The sequence below is a fragment of the Octodon degus genome, unplaced genomic scaffold, assembly GCF_000260255.1.
Source record: "Octodon degus isolate 3935 unplaced genomic scaffold, OctDeg1.0 scaffold00157, whole genome shotgun sequence".
Taxonomy (NCBI): domain Eukaryota; kingdom Metazoa; phylum Chordata; class Mammalia; order Rodentia; family Octodontidae; genus Octodon; species Octodon degus.
The window spans coordinates 6,554,465-6,572,068 of record NW_004524733.1 but is presented as its reverse complement, the minus strand read 5'-3'; the positions used below and the strand labels follow the sequence as shown (position 1 = coordinate 6,572,068).

The 17,604-nt window shown below is 40.3% G+C and overlaps 1 protein-coding gene across 4 annotated transcripts in view; it reads left to right on the top strand.

Moving 5' to 3' along the window:
• Positions 1–3,843: 3,843 nt before the first annotated feature.
• The window catches only part of Mid2 (midline 2), a 127,375-nt gene continuing 113,614 nt past the window's right edge, over positions 3,844–17,604 (top strand). The window contains exons 1-2 of one of the 4 annotated variants that reach the window (XM_004642622.3): positions 3,844–3,968; positions 15,086–15,801. In XM_004642622.3, coding sequence (XP_004642679.1) covers positions 15,142–15,801 — 660 coding nt within the window. In that variant the 5' untranslated portion in view covers positions 3,844–3,968; positions 15,086–15,141. Of the gene's footprint in view, positions 3,969–4,088; positions 4,596–15,085; positions 15,802–17,604 lie in introns of those variants that run through there. The other 3 variants (XM_023702722.1, XM_004642621.2, XM_023702721.1) reach the window with 3 other exon arrangements.

Below are 17,604 nucleotides of genomic sequence, written 5' to 3'. Positions count from 1 at the left end.
TCCTTTCCCTTCCCCTTCCCCTTCCCCTTCCGCTTCCTCTCCTCCTCTTCCTCCTCTTCCTCCTTCTTTTTCTTCTTCTTTTTTGGTGGAACTGGGGATTGAACTCAGGCCATTGCGCTTGCCAGGGAAGTGCTTATTCTACTGAGCCATCTCCCTGGCCCTTGTTATTTTTTATTTTGACACAGGGTCACCATAATTGCTGAGTCACTAAATAGCCCAAGCTGCACTTAAACTTGGGGTTCTCCTGCTGTATTCTTCCAGAGTGCTAGGATTATAGGCATGTACCACCATGCCTGGGTCCTCCACTCTACTTTCTGTAGTTATGCTCCTTGTATTTTTAAATTGTTTTTGAAAAGAAATTCATGAACATCACAAAAAGTCCAACAATACAATACAGCACAGTCAATGTCAAATGCTTCTCTGTTATAGTTTGGGTCTGAAGCTAGGTTTCCAGTGAAACAGTATTCAGAAATGAGGTTTTGGGAAAATGCTTAGATCATGTAAATTCTTCCCCAGGTAAATGGATGAATCCAATTAGAGCGGTATTGGAAAGTCATGGAAAATTTAGGAGGTGGTGCCTACTTTGAGGAATCACAACACTGGAGGTGTGACCTTGACAGACCCCTGTACCTCTCTCAGTTTCTGCCTTCACATGGCATTAAGAGAAGCAGATTTTCTCTGCCATACTGGCTTTCCCCCAGACAATGGTGGTGAGCCTATGGGTATATGTTGTTTTTCTTTTAAGGCAAAAGATGTTAATGTAAGAGTTGGTTTTTTCAAAACTAAAACCTCAGTATTCAGGTTTAATTGTAATGTTGGCACTTTACACTAAATAAGAAGGTTTGGGTTGCAGTTTGGGCACTCATCTCTAAAATGCTTAGTATCACTGCTCTAGGATATCAATTTTACCACAGGACCCAGAAATAAGAGTCAGGAAAACATGGGCTAAAACTCTGAAACACACACTCCATCTCTGTCTCTGTCTCTGTCTCTGTCTCTGTCTCTGTCTCTGTCTCTGTGTGTGTGTCTGTTTCTGTCTCTATGCCTCTGTCTCTGTCTTTATCTCTATCTCTCAGTATTGTGAACTGAATTTTAGTATTTTGTGACAAGGACAGGAAAATGCTTGACCCCCAGTGTAATCAGCATCACAAGTATCTTCATTGACCCTTTTCCTTTTTTACACATGAAAGTAGCAAATTGTACATATTTCTTCACTGTGTTTTATTCATTTAATAATATTCTATCTCTGCATATATGTACAGTTATATATACATTTATAATTATTTTAATGTCTCTCTCTATATATTTTTATGTATTTGGTACAGCATCTCACTATGCAGATTGGACTCATAGTGATCCTGCTGTTTCAGTCTCCCCAGCGCTGGGATTACAGGCGTGTGCCTCCATGCGCAGTCTTGGTGGCCAGTGGTGCTCCCAGGGTGGGGCCGGCACAGCATGTGGTACCAGATATTGAACGTGGGTCCTAGCACTTGCATAGGCAGGTGCTTAGACCACTGAGCTATCTCTGTGGCTCATAATATCTATATTTCTTATTTATCTACTTTTTCCTGCTAGGATCAACAAACTATTTTTTTAAGGTAGTGGTGATTGAATTCAAGGCCTCTGCACAGAACTATATCCCTACCCGTTATTTACTTTGTATTTTGAGACCAGGGCTTGCTAAATTGCCACAGGTTGTTTCAAATTTGTGATCCTTCTACTTAAGTTTCCCTAGTAGCTGGGATTATAAGTAGTACCCCACCACATTTAATGAACTTTAAAAAGTATTCACTTATTGTGGCAAGAAACTACATAGTATAAAATGTATCTTTCCAGCAGTCATTTTCCAAATGTACTGTATATTATAAACAACATGTATGTTGTTGTGCAAAGATTCCCCAGAACTTCTCCTCCTGCTTGACTATAATTCTACACCCACCAAACAGTCCCTCCCAAGTTCCCTCCACCCAGCCCGTGGCAACTTTCTGTTTATACTTTGTATGAGTTTGACTGTTTTAGATATGAAATAAGGAGAAGCACCTGTATTTTTTTGTGTGTGACTGACTTCACTTCGTATAATGTTCTTAAAGTTCATGCATACTGTAATATATGACAGGATTTCCTGTCAGGGAACCAATAGCAATCAGGCAACATTCTTGTTAAACAATGTAAGAGATCACTGAAGTGCGAACAAGACAAAAGTCACAACAGGTTACTCTGGTTTTAAATACTGAACTGTATGTTGTATGTACACACCACATTTTCCATATCTGTTAATGAACAGGCATAGATGACTTTTAAATGTTTTTGAGACAGAATCTTAGTAAGTTTCCCAGGTTGGGCTTGAACTTGTGGTTCTGCTGCCTCAGCCTCTCAGAATGATAGGATCAAAAGTGTACTACCACCCTCAAACTTGACTTTTTTTTTGTCTTGTTTGTTTTTGTTTGGTGGAACCTGGGATTGAACTTAGACCCTTGCACTTGCCAGGCAAGTACTTACTCTACTGAGCCAACTTCGGACCCATTTTTTTGTTTTTGTTTTTATAGTGGCTATCCTAATAGAGGTGATGTGACACCTCATTGTGGTCTTTATTTACATTTTCCTGATGATTATTTATGTTGCCTATCTTACATACTTGTTGCCCTTTTCTTTGCCTTTGAATAAATGTCCATTTTCCATTTTTAAATAGTTTTTGTTCAGTTGTAATCATTTACATATTCTAGATATTATCTCATTAGATATATGGTTTGTAAATATTATCTCCTTGTGCAGGGTGCATTTTCACTCTGTTGATTGTGTCCTTTGCTATGTAGCTATTTTAAAATTTTTAACTAGTCATATTTAACTACTTTTGCTTTAGTTGCTTGTGCTTTTGGTGCAACTCATTAACTTTCACTTCTCAGGGGGCCAGATTTTCCTCAGCGCGGCTGAGTTGTGATTTTTGCCTTGTATGCCTCAGTACTCTCTCTTATATTGTTTAAAAGGGATGTTGGCTGGTTGCTTTTGGTTCATTGACAGTATACACTCAGGGTTAGCTTAATTTTTCTGGATGTGTGAAAAAAAATAGGGCTATGTGAAGGGATTCTTTCCTCCTATTTTGTGGCTTCTGTGCTCCTTTTTGCTACAAGTTAGCTATAAACAGGGTCTTTCCTGGGGCTTCCTGACCCTACTTTCCCTTTCCTATCCACCTTGTGAGTGAAGCCTTTGAGCCAATGAAGATAAACCCACAAGTTGACTTCAGACCAATGGGAGGCTCCTGGGTTCCAAATGAACCAATCATTAGGGATAAGATGGATAGCTAGCATCAGCCCTATTGTTCTCATAGTAATGACCCTCTTGTTTTGCTTGTGGAGGATTTGACGGTGCAAAATTCTCCCCCATTTAGTGGCTTTAATCCATCCATACAACTCTTTCTCAAGGCCAATAAAACACAAGCACTCTCTTTATTAAAAAAAAAAAGGGGTTAGGTTTCCTTGAATTGTCTGCCCTTTTCTGTTTCCTCCACTCTTTTTGTTTTACTCTGTAGTTAACTTTACCTACAGGACCTCCGCGGAGGACCCAGGCTTTCATCTTCTTGGCTTTGCAAAGATCTTTTCCTACAGCTTTGGGGTTTGTGAGGCCAAGGGTGCAGGTGGTGGAAGACTTTGATCATAGTCTCCTGCATTTTTACACACACTGTGGGCTCGCTCTCACTTCTGGTCTTTTTCTCTCCCTCCCTCATCCTCCCCTTCTCTTTTTCTCTCTGTCACAATCTCTTCCTCTCTCGGGTTCATTCGCACTACATGCCCGCGCGAGCACACACACACACACACACACGCACACGCATACACGCACTCTCACACACACACACACACACACACTTGTGCACGCGCGCGCGTGCGCGCGCGCGTGCCCGCGCTCCAGCCCCTCTCCGTGTGTCTTCGTTCAAGATGACAGGGTACTGGAGAAAAGGCTGCTGGAATCAGCTGGTAGGTACTGTAGTAACCCGAACCCCACCCACCCACTGCCTTTGCTTGCTCAGGTTTCTCCGGTCCTTCCTGCCTGGGGAGAAAACAAGTAAATGCGCCTCCAGAGGAGGGGCTGGGGGAGCTGGGAGTGGCAGGGGCGGCGGAAGGTGAGCAAGAGAAGGTGGCCTGGCTCCCCTTCTGCCTGGGCCCCTCCCAGTGTTCCCCAGGGGTGTCAACCTCAGCCGGGTTTGCACCCACTCCACCCCCCTTTTCCAAGGGGTTGCCTTTTCCCCCTCTGCGGCAGCGGAAATGACAATGTGGTGCTGTTGTGGTGTCATGGTGCTGCCCCTGGACTAAGGGGAGAAAACTCTTTAAGTTTAGCCCAGGAGACCTAGGCTCGGCGACGTCGCGGTCGCTGTGCGGTCCCCTGCGAGGTGCGCGGGCTGGCGGATCAGTGCCGTGGTGCGGGGGCGGCAGCGGCGGCGGCGGAGAAGCCAGGCAGCGGCCTAGAGTGGCGGCAGCGGCAGCGGCAGCGAAGGAGGCCCGGGAGCTCGCGCGGGAGCCCGAGCCAGCCCGCTGCGGAAGCAGAGCAGCGCCGGGCGCTCTGGAGCGCGCGTAGGAGATGGCTGGCACCCGAGAACGCTACGGGTAAAACGCGCCCCCTCACCCCAGCCCTGGGGGTCGAGCGTCGCCACCCGCGTAGGGCTCGGCCCGGCTCTGGCCGCTCTTCAGGTGCCTCCGGGCCCGGCGCCGGTCGAGGGCTTCTGGACTCTGGAAAGGGGTGACGGGGCCCGCGAGGTTCGAGGCGACAGCTGCAGGGGTCCCGGCCCATCACCCGCTCCCGGTGTTGCCATTTGGATGCGGGATTCTGCTATCGCCCTCCTGGGACTGAGTTTGCACTCCGTGGTGCCAGGCGGGGCCGACCCCAGGTTTCTTGAGGGGCCGGGCGGGGCTGGGCCGGCACTGGCAGTAGAAAGGCTCCCTTGATTCCTGGGTGCGAGTCTGGGAAAGGGCACTGCCACCTTCCCACGCTCCCTCGGTCTGCAGTTTCCATGGCCCGGGCGGCGTCCCGAGGTCAGCAGGCTCCCCACCAGTGCTGGCGCAGCAGCCTCTGATGCCGCGGACACCCTGCCGGCGGGAGGCGGGAGGCTGCTAGGCGAAACTTAATCCTGTTCAGCTCCCGGAGCGATCTTCCAGTCTGTCTCAGGGCAGTTCCTTATTTCTGGCCTAGCTGTGAAACCAGTTCTGTAGGGGAAAGGGAAAACTTCCAAATGTCTACAGGACAGACTGCAACTAAGCCAGGGAAAGGTGGAGTTTTTTTTTCATTTCTGACTCCTAAGAATTAAGTAAATAATGGCGGAATATACTTACAGAAACGTTACTGGTGACTATCTTATTTAGGCTCCTTAGCACTTGGTGAGCAGCACATTATTTTTTGGAGGAATGTCTTAGAGCCGGAAATGGAGATATGGGTGGTTGCGCTCTTTACTTTTTCCACTTGGCTTGGTGCTTCTTTATGATCACTCACCTTATCTGGCCTCACTCAATCTCCCACCAAACTCGGTTGGCCCCCAGCCTTTCCCCATCAACCTGTGTGCTTCTAGCTGCGCAGTTTCTTGCTTCTCAATCAGAGCCTTTCTGAGGATTTCTGAGTGTGAGCCCAGCGGATGGTGATGATTCTGTGGCTCCGAGAAGGCGCCCTCATGAAGGGATACTTTGGGAACTGTAAATAGACAAGTACTGTATGGGTGTTAATTTTTCGGATTCTCAATTTATACTATAAGGCCTGCATTTAACCCCTTCTATACCCTCCCAGTACTCTAAAGGGTTCTCCTGCAGAATTCTAACAGAAGAGTTGCCGGAGTTCCACTAGCCTGCTTTTCTTCATTTGGGGGAGCTGTTTGATGCTGCCTCAGATGATTTCTCCTCCCCATCTCTCTTTATGCCTCCTCTTCGCTGATCACTGCCCTGAGGGAGAAAGTCTTTGCTAATTTTATATATTCCTGCCCAATCAATTAGTTTAATACAGATACATAATGTGAATTAGATTTCTTCAGACTGTTCCTCTCAAATTGACTTACGTGGTTGAAATATAGGCCTAGGAGCCAAGAAGATCAGAGTCCACCCGAAATCTGATGTTGCCTTGGCTTTATGGCCATAGGACATTTCTATGACCTTTGTTTCATAGTCAGTGTACTTGTATAATAGGCATAATATTGTGTACTGGATATTGTGAGTCCTGGCTTGATCTTTTGAAGATGAAAGGGTTCTATAAACCCTTAACATTATACTTCTCAAAGAAAGCACTTCATTTACCTTTTATTGAGTTAGTGGATTGACTGGATGTAATTAGGAACCGTAGTTTACAGAAATCTTAATTTGTCATTATTAGTACCCCTGCGGTTCAAAGCTATCATTGTATATAGGTCCTAAATCTATTTTAACCCCTTTGAAGCATGTACAAGGGAAAATATACAAACATGCATGCAGTTTACTGGTAATGATTTTGAGTTGTGTGTCATAGCTAAGATGCTTGCACTTAACACTCTGAGTCAGACTTATTGGAAAACATAACCTCACCATTTTTAGCTTACATGGGGACAGTTAGTTAATTTCTAATAAAAATGTATAAATAATTTCAGACCTAGCTATACAAACATGGTTGGTGTCTAGCAGCAGTGAGTCAATGATACTAAGCACCTATGAGTGCAGAGTTCTCAGCTGACTAGACTGAGGCTCCAGACTTGGCCCAATATTTTGTCCTCTTGTTTGTTCCAGGATAAAGTCTACACTTGCTGCTTCAGGATTAGGATGCAGGAGCACTGTGTAGGTTAGGATAAAAGTGAAAGACTCAAGGACTGCTTGTGTCTCTTCCATTTACTTTCATGATAACTAGAATTCTCATCTAGCATGTTCTACCTTGCAAGGCTACCATCAGGAAGTACTGTTGCAAATCAGAGTGACTTGGTTGCTTCACAAACATATCACCTAAACAGTGCAAATTGATGTAGATGAAATTGGTTTAGTTAATCCCTCTAAAAGCAATGTAACTTGCTTCAACTTGCAAATATTAAAGCAGTGCCAGTGGAGTCTCATAATTGCATCCAGATATTGCTCTGGGGAGTGAGTATGTCCATTCCCTCATCCCTCATCCCATAAAATCTGCTGACACTACAACTGAGAAGGAAACTCCAGAAGGAGTATTTCTTTATCACTCAGTGAACCTCATTGGCTTGCTAAAAAGGAGAGAATGCTGTCTTTTCATTCTGCGCCTTTGAACTCAGATTTCTTCTTGTTCAGTTGGGTGAAGAGAGGGCTGAGGCACAGAGTATGTCTCAAATGACTATTCTTGGTGGTACCTGTATTAACTCATTTGTTTCTGTCATTCAGATTTTATGGATCTTGATAAGTTCCTATATAGACTTGGCTATTAGAGGTGGCTGAAGGATTTTCCATTTCCATTTAGCATTACATTTTTGTCCCCTCTTCTGTGCAAAAGAGAAAATGAGGCTTTATCTTTATGAAGCAACTTTTTACTTGAGTGTTTTGCCTGGAAGCATTGCATCATCAAAATATGAAGTATAACATGTTCATACTGGATATACTGCAGTTCAGGAGAGTTCAAAACTGTTCACTTTTCAAGTCCGGGGAGATGGCTCAGTGGAATAAGCACTTCCCTGAAAGTGCAAGGGCCCGAGTTCAATCCCTGGTTCTGCCAAAAACAAACAAAATAAATCTTCACTTTTTTATAGGCGAAATTTTGATCCCAAGAGATTACTGCATTAGTGCCTGTTTCAGATCTGTCAAAAAATACTGTACTCACCAATGAGCAGTATACAGAAGTGACAAGAAAACTATTTTTCAACCAACATATTGCATTACATAAGCCAATGAGATGATCAAATGAAATGGTGTTAGGACAAGATATTCCAACTCCAGTTATCCCCTTGAGCAGACTGCTAGTCCTTTTAGTTCCCTTTGTCCCCAAGGGTTAGTATATGTTTATCTCTTCCTTTTATGTATTAAATATTTGCTAAGAGTTTTCTGTGGATTCTAGAGGTCTGTAGAGCTTTCTGTACTTCTTTAATCTTCTGCTTCATAACCATAGGCAGATACAATGTTTTTGATGGTCCTCCAACTGCTTCATTTTCCCTTACAAAACACTCTAAGCTGGTATAAGATGTTGTAAAGTAAGGGTTGTGGAGGGATTTTGAGTAATGTGCCAGCATCTCACTGTTCCCTTTTCCACGTGGGGTGAGTTCAACTGAACATACACTAGGATATTGGTTTAGCCTAAGTGAATTATCAAACTACCATTTATAGGAGTTAGTCCACTTGGGTTCATGGCTCTCTGCAGCATTCTTACAGCCTGACCTTGAGCTTTGTCTCCAGCCTGTTTCCTGCAGGTCAGATTCTGGTTGATAAATAGAGTCCCTAGTGCCTGGGACATTATCTTACAGAGACCAGCTGATCTCATAATAATCTCACTGCATAACTTAAAACCCTTCTGAAATAGCATTTGCAAATTCCCTTGATAGGAGCATAATGTATACTATGGCAGACATGCTGATGCAGGACACGCAAGTGTCTGAATACATACCAACCAGAGGCAGAAAAAAGGTTTACAGTTCAGAATTCTCAATCACTTTTTCTATAGCCCTTTGTTCAGTGTTGCTAGGATTCATGTGGTTCCCAAGAGAGTAGAAGCTTGATTTCAAATAGGCTTCTGTTCTCTGTCCCTTGTTTCTGAGCTGAACTTTGGGTTCTCTCAGTGTAACATTCAACAGCATGCCCTACATACATATATGTTGCCAGTTTCACTTTGTAGAAGTAGAGATAACTGCGCATCCAGGTGGACCCCTGAACTTTTAAAAATTCCCAAGTATTTCACTGGGAAACAGGTTGAAAAAAGCTGTCCTAGAAAAGATGAAAAGCTGTACTGGAAGCAATAGGTAAGTTTGTTCTCCATTTGTTCCTCAGCCTCATAACCTTGCCAATCTGCATTAAGGTGATAATGTTACAAATTGTGCTTGAACTCCTGTCAAGAATCAGATGTTATCATTTCTTGGTTACTTAGCTTAATATTTTGCATTTGTACCAAATTTATGACCTTTAGTTCTGCTATACTTATATTCATTTTAATGTTCATGATGATTACATTGTATAAAATACTCAATAGTTGGAGTTGGGGCTAATTACTAAAAGCAAAACACCACTAAGTCCATGTACTATAAAGTATTAAGTGAGCTTTAATAATCTATTACACAGGAAGTGGCTCTGGTAATCAACCTTCAATCTTGAGTTCTCCTTGTGTATTCTGAAATCTTAAGAGAAAAAAAAACTCGGATAGTTCTTCTCTTGAAGGGGATCCTACACTAAGGCAAAAGCCATATGAGCATGAGAAATATCACTGTTAGACCCATGGTCCTCTAGAAATCTTTGTGAAATTGTGGTTGTCCTCCATTATGTCAACCATGTGTTTGGGGGTGACTTTCCAAACAGTTTCAGTGTTTTAATAAATTCCATGTCTCTTATCTATGAATGTATACTAGTATTTATAAAACAGACTAACAATTTTGTTCTATCCTCACATGATCTTTACAAGAGCTGTGAGATGTATAGGACACATATTTTTTATTCAATAGATGAAGAAGTTGTGGCTTGAAATGTTTAAGTGTCTTACTTAGGATTGCTCAGCTAATTTATTTTATAATCAGGACAACAACCAGGCTCTATTATGAGGATTAAGTGAGATAATGGTGCTTTTCATGTTCTGGAACTATTTTTTTGAACTTCAAAAGGGTCTTTACTAATCATAATGTTTTAGGATTTGTTTGTCTTCTTTTTCAGTTCTAAAAGGTGCATCACTAGTTTATATTGACATGAGATTCCCTCAATCTCCATGAATGTCCTCAGGAACAGTTATTGTATCTTCCTTGAGGTATAACACACCAACCCATTTGCTGTACTTTAACACCTTGGCTTAGCCAAAAGAAAATCATAAATTTTGTTTATTTCCATTTCCTTTGATGATGACCTCCTTATACATGTTAGCTTTTCTAGTTACTCTATTAAGTAGATACAGTTCATGTTTCTGTGAGCTGGTTTACAGTAATACAAGGTATCTTTCCTATGTGGCAACAGATAACAATAACTCTATAATAATAAAATGCTAGAACTGGCAAACATCTTAAAGTGATCACCTGTTAATTCTAGTCCAACTTGAATAACACTTTATAATTGAGGAAATAGATTAACCAAGACTCATTTGCTCACTTGCTAAGGCAGGGAGGCAGTTTCTAGTATTTCAAGAAAGTTCTCCTGTGGGCCTGGGTTCAATCCCCGGGCCTGCCGTGCCAGCCCCCCCGGCCCCCCCCCCCCCCCCGGCCGCAGGCATGCTGAGATGGCAATTGAGACTGGGCGTGGTGGCACGTGCCTGTAATCCCAGCTCTTAGAAGGCTGTAAACAAGGAATCACTATGAGTCTTACCTAGTAGTGAGACCCTGAACACCCTATAGACCCTTCTCTAAAATATAAAAACTATAAAAAATAAAAAAGACAGTTCTGCTGTGGTATTAATGTTACTATCCTGAAGAATATTTATTTTTTATAGAGTACTAAAAAAAAACCCCTACAACCTAGTCCAGTTCTCAGTGTACAGCTAAGAGGTGAGGCTTGATTTCACACTCAAGGATTTTCTGGGGAGGAGGGTAGACTGGCTCCTCTTGGAGGAAGGAAGAACCTAGAGCCATATTCTTCAGACATGGAAAATGAAAGCTAGATGGAATATTAGCTGTTAGAATAAGAAGGTGATTGATTAAATTCAAATAATATTTGAAATAATAGAATTCTGCAAGTGCAGATTTTAGCTTCTGTCTTTATCATAGTTAAGTGCTGGTTATGGAGGGCAGCGCTGAAGTCATCTTTTGAGGATAGAATGTATTTTTTTAAATCTTTTCTTTTTCTTTCCTTTTTTTTTTTTGGTACTGGGAATCGAGCTCAGAACCTCTTCCTTACCAGGCAGGAGCTGTGTTGCTGGGCTATATTCCCAGTGCATTTTTTTTTTGGCAGAATCAGGGATTGAACTCAGGCAGGGAAGCGCTTATCCTACTGAGCCATCTCCCTGGCCCCATCCCAGTGCATTTTAAAAAATCTTAGCCATTGTCATTGAAACATTTTGCTACTTAGGCACAGGACTTTATGATGCCTCATCAATGAATTTATTCTCATTCATTTCCTTTTTTGACAGTTATCAGCCTGGAGAGGGGTGCAAGATAAAGATAACCCATATAGAAACGCTTATAATTATAGTATAATAAAGTAAAAGCAAGCACATAAACATACATATATGACTACACAGCAGTAACTAAATGATTTGGAGGAAAATTATCCACATGCGGGACTTGTCTCTTCATGTCTGCCCTTGCTCCTTCCCTCTTCTGCCCCCTCCCTCTCTTCCTTTCTTCCTTGGATGTTGGGACATGGGTTCACTACATAGTTCAGCTGTCCTTGAACCATGATCCTTCTTGAATACTGGGATTGTAGGCATGTGCCACCATGCCTAATTTTCATTTGTTTTTCAATATGACAGTTCTGCTTTCCAGGGAATTTTATTTTTATTTTTGTATTTTAGAGAAGGATCTACAGGGTGTTCAAGGTCTCACTACTAGATTGGACTTGTAGTGATCTGCCTGTTTAGAGCCTCCCAAGAGCTGAGATTATAGGTGCATACCACCATGCCCAGTTTCCATTGCCATCTCAGTGTGCTCTAGGGGCAGGGCCAGCAAGGCAGGCCTGGGAATCAAACCCCAGGCCCCTTCGCCTGCTTGCAGGTGCTTTAATCTGCTGAGCTATTTGGCCGCCCCTATTAATGTATTTTAATGGCAAGCTGTTGTGTTTTCTGGAAAGTTTCATGATTACCTGTCATTAGGTTATACCATATCAGGTTTATGTTTTGTCTCTGTCCTGGGCCTGTTTTCTAATTTTGTATAGATAAGTGATTCAGATTTATCAAGGTGCTTCATGAAGAATGTGATGATCATATACTACAAACATGTGCCAATAAAAATAAAAATTGGGAAAAAAATCTCCAAAGTTGCACTATATTTTTTTCATATAATTTCTTTCTGCTAAATGTATTTTGTGCTGATAGGTGTCAGATATTTTTTAGCAATCACTTAAATATTTTTAAGTGAACAAAAATTTAGAGTTGAGAATTTTATGATACCTGTTGAACATTAAAATTATCTTAGGATATTGAAAACCTAGACAGGTTTTCACTGACCTAGAAAAATTGAAAGAAATTAGCAACCTAGGTGAGTTTATAAATTCTATATAATTAACACAATTGTCAGCATAGTCGTTAACTACTTACATTCTAGAGTCAGATAGACCTAGGTTTGAATCTTTATTTAAATTGATGCATAATTAATATGCCCTAATATTCATCTTTTTAAATGTACAATTCAGTTTTTAGTAAATTCACAAAATTGTGAAACCATCACTATCTAATTCCGAACCATTTTTATCATCCTAAAACAGTATATACCTGTGAGTAGTCACTCTACTGATGCTTGACTTTTCTATCAAGGACTCTTATGCTAATCCTTTGAAAGCTATGGAAAACTGTCTCCTCATGTAAATGTACATATAACATTCTTTGTTTCATCACACAGACATGTCTTTCAGCAATGCTATTGACCAACTTAGATAGCTTCCAGCCCAGGAGGTGAAGAATGCAGACATCCATTCTGTAAAAGATAGTAATACAAGTGCAGTGTGAAGTGTAGCTGGGTCTAGAGGAAAGAGATATGATTCCAGATGGGCTTAGCATGAGGTAGGCAAATTCAGAGGTGCACAGAGACAAAAACAGAAGTGAAAATATACTGTGTAGAAACTCTATTAAATAAACATGTAAGGGGAAAAGCAGCCACTGGCATCAGATAGACCTGTGCTCTGGGGAGATCCTGGCTGACTTACTGGATGACCCACAATCCCATTTTCCTAACTATATGACAGAAATAATAATATCTTCCTCAAGGCTTTCTGAAAGAATAGAATGAAATAATATTTGTAAAGTGCTTTATATAGTACTCAGAATATAAATGATGCCCAATAAATGCTAGATCTTCTCTTCTTTTTTCTAGTTAAAGAATTCCTTAATAACAATTATTAAGTACATAGTTTGGAGGAGGTACTATACCATGAATAAAAATATGACATTGTTGATGCCCTCAAGGAGCAGAGTTAGCTAGAAATATATGTATGCAAATGAAGTAAATGAAATAAAACAATGTTTTGGAAACTACCAGTAATTGAAGTGCTAAATGTGTGAAAGCATTCATAAGTTTTTAGATTTGGAATTTGATATTCACCAGGTAGAAAAAAGGAAATGGTAGCAGAGTCTTTGGAAGAGGTTGTGCTTCAATTCTAATATATATTATACATAATGAGTTTTTACCTTTTTTCTCATAGGTCAGTGGTATAGATGTTATAAGCCACAAAATGCTAGCAATAGTTTCAGGTCCTTGTAAATTATAAAATAAGAATATCACACATTTCACTTTTGTTTTGAAAAGCAGTTATGCAAATCTTTGAACCTATGGTATATATAGTGGCTGCTTTATAAACTCTTCAGTTTTACAGCCTAGTATCCTATAACTGCCCCTTAACTAGCTAGTTAGCTCAGTACATTTAAAAGATTTCATTTAGAAACAGCTTTTAGAGATCCATCTATTGGAGTTTTGTGTGAGATATAATTGAACTCAGTATTCATGTATCTTGTCAGAGTGATACATCATATATCACCGATATGTGAACATATACCAACAGAAGAATGCAATTTGCAAGCTCTTGTGTAGGTTTCCAATAGTATGAGATAGTGAACAAAAGCTGTTCAAAATTTTAAAAATGCCATTCTCTTTCAATTAACAATTTCAGTCAATATATATTTTATATTTTTCCTTAGGACTAACTTAGAATATTTAGGCACATGGATTTTAATTAATGAAAGAACCATGACAGTACATATTTGTATGTTCAGTTCAGAAATACCAATTGGAGGACAGATAGACTGACCCAAGTGTTTAGTTTCTTATTGGTTGGGGTAATTTCTTTTGCTCAAGTGCACAGTAAAATGAAAGCTATCAGATTTGAAAATTTCTGGCTGCTTACCTTGGTAATTTCTATCTAGACCCAGATTTGCTTCTGATTGTTTTAGACAGAATGGAAAAATACATGGGAGATGAGCTTTAGAGTAAGATCATGCTAGTTTACAGGTTGTTTAATAATAAAACAACGTCAAATCCACAAGATAATGTGATTTTATCACTTTTTGGCAACTATTGCTGAGTAAGTCTTTTTTTTGGCAGAACCAGGGATTGAACTCAGACCCTTGCACTTTCCAGGGACTGAGTAAGTCTTAACAGTGAATTTCTTTCTTGATGAAACGAAGGTTTTTCTGAAGAGAGGGAAGAAGGGAAAGTAAAAACTACCACCTTTTTGTCTCTAGCAATTCAATTTATTAGAAATGGGATGGAACATAAATTTGGATGTGTGGTAATAGGAAATAATTGAAGTTCACACTCTGAAGAACTTATTGTGAACTCAGAACATTTTTCTGTAGCTCGTTTTTATGCTCACTTTCAGAATGTTTTCATTTCAGGAAGCTGAGAGTTAATTTGAAATATGGCTGTTTTCCTTCCACTGCTTGTGAAATGGAAGCGGCTATTATATTTTGCCTTGAAGTGAAATAGACAACAGTATTAGAAAATGGAGACTGAGAATTTTGTAGGGCCTCTGGCTCATCATAGTCCAAGAGAAGACATAAGACATGTCAATGGAAAATACAGGAGAATGATGCATGCCAATGTTATGAGCTAGAAAGGTAACATTAATCAGGAAACCGGAATTCAGAGGTGGCCACTCGATTCTATTTATTAGTGCAGGAGAATAAACTTACACATTTGTCAGAAACAAGGTTTGAAAGGGGAGAAAGGCTTTTTGATTAATTCTAAAATCACTTTGCTATTGCTCAAGCATCCCTGGGGAGTCCAGTATATAAAGTCTCCATCAGTTAGAATATAATTATGACCTATCCACTTTAATTTGGAAATGACTGTGCTTTGTATTCCTTGCAGGTGAAAGCCCAACCTCTGTGGTTCTTAATGCCTCAGCAGGATTATTTTCACTAAAGATGGAAACACTGGAGTCTGAATTGACCTGTCCAATCTGCCTCGAATTGTTTGAAGACCCCCTTTTGCTCCCTTGTGCTCATAGCCTGTGCTTCAACTGTGCCCATCGCATCTTAGTGTCAAACTGTAGCTCTGGTGAAACTATTGAACCTATCACTGCTTTCCAGTGTCCCACATGCAGATATGTTATTTCACTGAATCACAGGGGCCTGGATGGCCTCAAGAGGAACGTGACCTTGCAGAACATTATTGATCGTTTCCAGAAGGCTTCAGTCAGTGGGCCTAATTCCCCAAGTGAGAACCGACGAGAAAGGATTTATAGGCCCAGTTCCACCATGTCTAGTGAGCGAATTGCTTGCCAATTCTGTGAGCAGGACCCACCAAGGGATGCAGTGAAGACTTGCATCACCTGTGAGGTCTCCTACTGTGACCGTTGCCTGCGGGCCACACACCCCAACAAGAAACCTTTCACCAGCCATCGCCTGGTGGAACCAGTGCCAGACACACATCTTCGAGGGATTACCTGCCTGGACCATGAAAATGAGAAAGTGAACATGTACTGTGTATCTGATGATCAATTGATCTGTGCCTTATGCAAACTGGTGGGTCGTCATCGAGACCATCAAGTTGCATCCCTGAATGATAGATTTGAGAAACTCAAGGTAAGCAACCTGGGGATTATCCCTTATACATTTTTGTGTCTTCATATATAATTATACAGTGATCAAGTCACCTAATAAAATGGGTCATTTTTCCTATCTGATGAGTGAGTTAACTCCATGTTGTTCTCAAGTAACCTACTCACCTCTAGCCTCTGATGGGAGCTTATCAGTTACATAAACCTGCTTCATTATTGAGGAGGGGAGTTAGCCCATGACTCACTCTATCAGTAGTCTGTCCAGGGAAGCAGTACCTTCTCTGAACTTGTCAGTGAGTGACATTGCACATTGTATATCTTTGCTATGATCTTTTTGTACCTTTTTTAAAGTGAGTAGCTGTGTAGACATGCTATAGTTAAGCATATGTGCTTATTTGCATAAGTTTGGGTGTGTCTCTGTAGGTATGGGTGGAGGTGTCTGAGTCAATGCAGATGGTAGGTGAGAGATTTTTGTGGAGGACTTTTAACATAAGTTTGTCATTAACTGTTACAAATGGCCATTAATTACTTAACACGAGATTAATTCTAAGCCAGCCTTAAAGAAAAACAAAACAGAAATCAGTATACGATGAAATCTAAGGAGATAGTCAAACATCTGAATTAAAAATTTAAACTGACGGCAATAGTTAATCTAATATCAAATTTGCTGCCAGTGTGTGTTACTGTGGGCTGTTAGACAGAAACACTTGTTTGCCATCCCTGCCTTGGAAGTTCCAAGTTTTTCATTTATATCCAATGGACTGTTTTCTGAAGATGTTGTGCCATGTAATATTTACATACATTTTTTTCCATTCCTCCTTTCCCCTCCCCCTATTTTGAGAAAAGAAGGATAAAATGAAAACTGGGCTCTGTGAATGGAAAGAGGAAGTGGGTTTGAAAAGAGGGGATGGGAATGAGAAACAAAGAGGAGATAAGATATATCTTATATAGGTACAAATGCCCTATAATGAATGTAGTCATTCTGTATATGTAAATTGTACCAATAAACTTTAATTTTTTAAAAAAGAAAGCAAAACAACCTGAAAAAATATTTATATACAAAGCTAAGTGCCTATTTCTAAAGTTCCCTACCTTAAATTTATGTTAACAAATGTCTGATATAGAAAATTGTTTTATTCTCACTGCGTACCTACTATATGGTATGATTTCTTTTAAGAAGAATGTTGAAATGGATGATAAGACTACCACCTCAAAGTAAGGCTTGAGCCTCCAAGCTAAGAGAAAGACTTAGATAGCATGGAAGTAGGGCCAGAAGGCAGTAAAGATTTTCCTCCTGCCATATTTTTTGAAAATTCATTAATACTCAACATAAAAAGTTATGCACAAGCTTAAATATTGCATGGTTTCTCTTATGTGAGAAACTCAAATTACAAATGAAGAGTAAAATATAAGAAACATAATAAGAAGTATGGAGAAAGATCTTTCTCAGATGGAAAGGAGATCAAGAGATTGAAGGAAGAGGGTGGTGAGGGAAAGAGATGAAAAAAGGAATTAAGATGTGTTGTGTACATGTACCAACAACACACAAGGAACGGAGACATTATATTCTACAAGCATGTACTGATGAAAGTTATAAATTATATTGGTGAAGTAGAAGTAAAATAGTATACATATTTCCTTCTGTAATTTGTTGTAGGTAATAAGATTAATCACACTAATGATGATTTGCATCTATGTGGTTATTGTTTATATTTAATGTGCATAAAATTCAGTGTTTATCTTTTGCATTTACTCTAGGTGATATTTTCATGTCAAAACTGAAGAGGGAAGTTCTCATTGATTTGAGCTTTTAGAATCATAAAATATT